The sequence below is a fragment of the Pinus tabuliformis genome, chromosome 6 (assembly GCF_031772625.1).
Source record: "Pinus tabuliformis cultivar Carrire ecotype Pingquan chromosome 6, CPIR1, whole genome shotgun sequence".
Classification (NCBI taxonomy): domain Eukaryota; kingdom Viridiplantae; phylum Streptophyta; class Pinopsida; order Pinales; family Pinaceae; genus Pinus; species Pinus tabuliformis.
In genome coordinates, this window is record NC_142292.1 from 1,593,237,009 (window position 1) to 1,593,243,853 (window position 6,845).

Sequence of the window (6,845 nt, forward strand, 5' to 3'; positions counted from 1 at the left end):
AACCAACATAATAACAAGAGTAGAACAACCATAAAACCTACATATTAACAAGTAAATTTACACATGAAATACCAAAGGAAAAAGAATTCTTATTAACGTATGCATAATCCAGCCAAGTTAGGGACTTCCAGGAACCACCCAACCATAGATTCGACTGAACCAAATCCTTCTTTCAGCCAATTACCCCCGTACCATATTTCAAGAATGAATGTGGGATTCACAACATAACCAATCAAGGATTCCTTGGGATTTACCATATATCCACCAAAGGATTCCTAGGCCCAAAACCTTCATGAATACAACCGGGCTTTACTGCAATCCCACTAGATCACTAGGCCCTAAACAAGCACGGATGCCTCCAGATCTCTCAACCTAAATCATGAGGAATTTGTTTGTCTCCACCTCTCAGTTTTACCGTGTATCCCGCCATTATCTATCAAGGTATTCCTAGGCCTACAAGGTCTCCGCCCTCTAAGATTTACCATGTATCCCTCCATTACTAGTCAACGGGTCCCTAGGATTAATTAAGGGTATTCACAACTAGACTTTATCGTATATCCCACCAAGGGATTCCTAGGCCTTGTGATTAATCCTTAGACCACCCCACTCATCTTTGAATTCATTTGTCATTCCAAGTCAACCAGGACAAGAGAATCCCATCACACCATGACTATCAGAAAATGGAAAGGCAATGATGCAAACCACTATCACACCTGACAAGACTCATGCCATTGAGAAGAAGAGAACCAAAAACACACATGCATGTACCATGCATGCCAAAACTAGTAAGGAAATCATACATGCAACTCAATGCCTACAAGTAATTCCACTGCAGTTGCTTGATTCCCGTTCTTCCTTGCTTGATCCTTGCTTGCTCTTTCTTTCGTGTCCTTCTTTTACCTTCTTCCCCCCAATGTTAGAGTGCTCCAAGAATACTCTAATAAGTGCCCAAGAGTATGAGAGAGTAGAGAGAATAGTGAGAGCTCCAAAACTGAACTAACAAAAGGTTGTGAATTGATACTTAGAAGCCTTTTTTATCAATGAGGCCTCTATTTTCTTTAATTTCCATTATTTTCCTTCATTTTTCTCCTCACATGCAACCTATGAGCTTTCACCTTCCGTTTCTCCTAATTTCAATTATTTTCATAAATAAAATTCCAATTAATGTCTCTTGCCTTTTCAAAGCCTTTTTCATTGCCCTAGCCATAATAAACCAAATGAACACCCACACTAGGATGTTTTGCCCAACATTCATCTTGCAATATGTGTCCTGTGATCTTGGTTATTATTCTTTCCTCTATTAACTATATTACATCTACTTTTGACCAGGGTTGTTACACTAACTTCCTTCAACAACTTTGCATTGTATTCATACAAGATCAAATGAGGAAAATAGGAACATACTTCCCAACCTCCAGTAATTTCCCCTCTTCATGGTCCTTATAGATTTTGGAGAAATGCTAAACTCCATATTGAGCTAGATTCTTAAATTCACACACTAGCTCATCTTCAACATTTGAATGCTCCTAAATAATATTCACATTCTTCTTGTGGTTGGTGAATTGATGAAAAAACCTAGTAATTTCATCACCAAAATCTAATCAAATGTATATAAATGTTCCAATCAAATAGTCTCGATACACCATGAAACAAAATTATTTTATTTACCTATGAATTTTTCAAATAAGATTCCTCTATGGAAAGAATTTCTAGTTTTTTTTCCTCCACATCTATGATCTACCATCTTCCTACTCATTATCAAAGAAAAAAAAACCCACTTAACATCCATTGTTTAGCCAAGTCCCATCCTTTCTAACAAATGCTCAAATTGGAGGTGGTGTTTCCTTACAATAGGATTAGGAAAACCTTTGACCACATCGTCAACATGATGATAGCTCGTACATATAAACTATAGATTATTGTACTCCAAAAATATGTGTAGACTCCCAAACCCTACTTCCACATCAATAAGTACAACCAAACTCTCTAGTAGATCAATACTAACTAGAATCTTTTGCCTCTATCCTATACACTGAATATTTGTAGGATGGATCCACCATGACAAACTTCCCAAATAATACCCCAAGTCCCACAAAAACTTATCATTCCAAACTTCTAAAGGAAAATTTGGAAGTTTAAACTAGATGGGGTAGGTCCTAATCACTTTTGGATTCAAGTCAAAATAGGGATGCTATTATCTCAAGTTGAGCACAAAATTCCACGGAACAATCAATCACTTAATGTTTTCACTACATCTTCTTTAGAAATTAAGAAAAATTAAAGACAAATCATAGCAACACCTTCAACAATAACTAAAAATTTGACCAATAACCTAGTGAGATATCCAAATGATGCCCTATTAGCTCCATGATTGAGTGTTTCAGTAGGGATAGACTAAAGTGACACCTTATTAAATTTTCACTAATATAATACAAGGACCAACACCTTCTTAGTTCTCAACTCTTAAATATTCATTGATTTTCATCTTGATACCCCCTCCTAATAATTGATCATTTTTTTCCACTTCATTGAGCACATCAGATTCTCTTTCCTATCACTCCCCAAAAACCCAATTCCCTAGTGCATGCCAATTCTCTCATATTAAAAGAATACCCCACAATTAACTTCATCGTAAACTCCACAACCTACATCCTCAAGGGGTGAAACCTTTGTGGTAAATGTCGACAATTCCAAAACACAAGGCATTAATGGGCACACTACTTGCCTCTTCCTATCTAATAAATGTATAATCAAATTGAATGTATCTTATTCCCTTTACATTTAAAATGTGTCTAGATGAGGATCCTCTATTCTAACTTTGGCACTTACTTTTTAGAAAATATTAAACACTATGCACTAATTTAATGGTTGTTCTACTACTTTTAATCATATCCATTAGATATCATATTATTCACAAATTGAAAAAACTAAAAACCAATCATTAGATTGCTTCATGGTACTTAATATTTTTCTTTATCTTCATACTTTTGATTTATTCACCTCAACATCCATAAAATTATGTTATACAAAGTAAAAAAAAACAAACAAATAAACAAAACTCATAGTAATTAATATTTTCCCTTATCTTTACACTTTAAATTTATTCACCTCAACATCCATAAAATCATGATGTGTAAAATCCCCTAAAATGTCATCGTCCCACTAATTCGTGTAAATTACGGCACCAGGATACGTTGGAATTCCCAGGAAGAAAGCGTCGGTGGCAGCCAAATGGCTAAGGGGCCTAAAATGGAAGCGTTAGAGAAAAAAGAGATATGGCCGTAGTGAAGTTGTGGGGCCAAAAGTCCGTTATTGGCGCGATTTCCTTTTCGATGGTTCACATTGTCATGGATCAAGTGTGAAACAATTCATCGCTTTAGGTTTTGATAATTACATAATGTTTACCATTCAGTTATGGCACATGGTTCCAAACACAGATTGCATCAGCCAGTAAGATTCATTGATCTAAATCTTTTAGAAATTGTATGCCATATTTAAGCTCTTGAAAATAACAATTATAATTTTTTATAATTTTACTTAGCTTAAATACCAATTATATTTTTTTATAATTTTACCTAGCTTAAATAACAAATATATTCTTTTATAATTTTACCTAGTTTAAAGTCAGCCAAAAATAGTTTTTTAAGTAAAAAATATTTGATAAAAAAAATAATAGCAAAAACAAATTTTTAAGTATAAAATATCTGACAGAAAATATTTTTTTTAAGATAAATATATCTCATGAAAAAAAAAATATAGCTTGAGCAACTATCTCTTTAATAGATTCAATTTTATTATAATAATACTTGAGCAACCATCTCTTTAATAAATTCAATTTTATTATGGTAACACTCTAGACTTGAAGCTAACTCACCTCGTTCCTTTTCTTGCTTCACACATAGTGGAAAATGTTAATACAAATGCCAATTCATCTTGATTAAAATATAGCTTAATTTGAATGTTAAATACCTCAAAATCTGTAATGTCGTCCTTGATTCGGACCACCGTTAATTCTAAGAGATCATGGATCTTGGATGGATAGAATATTTCCTTCAGAATGTCGTCTGGTAGAATTTGATCCATTAACAGAAGCGGAATCAAATTTAACACACACATCCCGGAGCTAGCGAGGCAATTCTTATAGTACTCATTAAACGAAGGGATATGTCCAGCCGCCATCCATTCCGCTTCTTGCAGATAAGACTCGAGGCATCGCTTCCACTAAAAATTAGAAAAAAAACAGCCTTTTTTATTAGAAAAAAACTACAAGTATGTTTTGCGTAGTTGTCTATAATAATTATAAATAATACATACGCCATTTTTATGTATGTACGCTGCCATATCTCGCCCTTGCATTTTTTCCACTTCAGCAGTCCATTCATTGGATGTATTCATGAAGAACTCGAATAATTTTTTTAATGTGGTCTGGATAGCGGCCTGTTAACGAACTATCCCATCTGTAAATAATACACGATGTTTATGCGCGCATGTAGATAAGTTGCATCTCTTTCTTATGCGCGCATTGCAGAATATTGAAGTCCAATTTCGACAACTCTAAAATTTTCTGGTTCATATTAGACCTGAAATAATAAATGGCGAACATAGATTAGTGTATTGAGAACATTTACAGGAATTCAGGACTCTTTTTTCTGTACTCATTTGGACAAGGTTAGTACTTGAGCCATGAATAGTTTTGTTCATATATTTCGATAAAGTTCCTAGCCTCCCATCTAGGCACACTGCAATGCCATGGAAATTCCAATGCATATTTCACCTGGAAAACAGTAATTAAATCAGTGTCGTGCCGATGCCAGAAGGGTATAACATGCAAAATAAATAAATAAAATGCAGATGCGAAGAGTTTGCTTATAATAACGGAAGCAGGGAAAGGTGATTGCAGCTTACCTCTCTCCGAAGGCTTTGATCAACGTCAGCTGGAGTCTGTCCTTTTAAAAGTTGGCTTAGATACTGTGTCGTGAATGTCTTTGCGTCCTCCATGACTTTTTCTCCGGAAACGAAATGTTTGAAGCTCGGAATAATGACAACATGCTTCTCACTTGTTCATCACCTCTTCCTTCTTCACAACTGGAATTGCAGAAGAACTGCCCGTTTTCATCTTTGAAATTCTCTAAAACATCTGTTTCATCAATGCATGATATTCTATGAGAACTAAAGTATTACATATTTTTATTTAACTGTCAACCGACATCAAGGGTATATTTTAATCTCTCTGATCTGAAGAGACGTTATATCGATGAATTCGGAGTGCCCGAAATGCCAAAGCTGTAGAGTTGAGATTTTTGATGAGGGGATCTCTTGATCCCAGCCCGACGCCCCTTTCGTTCCAACAGCTACTCATCATCAAGAAATCAGGTTTTAATGATCAACCAACGAGTATTTCTAATCTAGAAATACATGCAATCACGGAATCCTATAAATGGAAAATCAAATTCATGCATAATGATTAACCTGTAAACGTAATCCATGGCCAAATTCATTCATAATGATTAACCTGTAAACGTAATCCATGGCTAATTTTATTTCAGGTTGAAAATGTGTATCAATTCCCAGACATTCGATATTATCAACCATCACTACAGCGATCTTTCTTGTCACTCAAAAATAGATGTTTGATATCTTGAACAAGCGTTTCGGATCGTTCACGATATGCAGGTGGCTGCTCACGGCGCATTTCAATGAAATACAATGTTATCTTGCAGAGATTGATGAAGCATTGATTTTAACGATCAATTCTAAACGAACACAAGGGAATATGTAGAAAATATATAATGAGATTAAGATAAATACCACGTAGGACGTTGAGAGAGAATGTATGACATCATTGTCACACACGTTGGAATGATGATTTAATGCCCGTCTTTGTGCATCAGTGCTCATGCTTCTGATTATTGGCGTGACAGATTTCTTTGGCACTAGCATTCCAATGTTTGAAAGTTGTTGAAAGAAAGCCAATGGATCATTTGTGGAGTGGTGTTGGTGTACATGCACTTAGACTAGCTGTGCTGGTGTACATGCACCTAGATTAGCTCCATTTAACTTATTGCTTGCATGTGGCACATGTACACATTAACATAAGATAAAGCACACTTAGCTTTAGTTATTGCATGTACAACTAAGCTTAACTTAGTTTCTTTTATGTATTTTATTCTAAAACTAATATTGTAGAATCAATTTTTATTCTTTTCTCGATTCTTGCTCGCTTCCTTCTTTCTCTTGCAAGCTTGTTTATTGTTTTGCAGATCTAGATCTGTGTATCTCAAAAATCTTACATGGTATCAGTGCACAAGCAATTTTATTTGCAGGTTCAGAAGATTGAAGCAACAACAAATAATGGAGTCTAAATTGGAGTTTCCACAATCGGCAATTCTCACTCCATATAATTATTTTGAATGGAAGCCAAAGATTCAACTTCATCTCAGAAGTAGAGGCTTATTTTGAATAACCATGGAAACGGAAGTTGAACCAACATCAGCAATGGAGAAAACAAGATATTTCAATCACATGGACGAGGCCTTCGGCATCCTATGTTTGTCTATTTCTCTGGAACTGCTATTTCATGTTGAATCATGTTCAACTCCAAATGAATTATGGAAAATTTTGGAAGGATTGTTTGGAAAACAGGATGAAATGCAAGGTCACATTCTCGAAAATGAGTTAAACTCATTAGATCCGAGAAACTTTGAGAACATTCAAGATTTTTTCACAAGGTATAAAGCCTTGTTGGTTCAGCTCAAAGGATGCAGGATTGACAAATCCAAGCAAGAAAATAAGTTGATTCTTTCCATTTTATCAAAACTTGGTCCAGAGTATGCAGTATTCGTCTC

At 35.1% G+C, this 6,845-nt stretch overlaps 1 protein-coding gene across 1 annotated transcript in view; it reads right to left on the reverse strand.

Annotated features, from left to right (window-relative positions):
- The window catches only part of LOC149264925 (longifolene synthase-like), a 147,561-nt gene extending 142,515 nt beyond the window's left edge, over window positions 1-5,046 (reverse strand). The window contains exons 1-2 of the mRNA XM_089401250.1: window positions 4,906-5,046; window positions 4,677-4,774 (exon numbers count right to left, since the gene is read on the reverse strand). Of these exons, the coding sequence (XP_089257376.1) occupies window positions 4,677-4,774; window positions 4,906-4,998 (191 nt within the window). The 5' untranslated portion in view covers window positions 4,999-5,046. The remainder of the gene's footprint in view (window positions 1-4,676; window positions 4,775-4,905) is intronic.
- Between the last annotated feature and the right edge of the window lie 1,799 nt (window positions 5,047-6,845).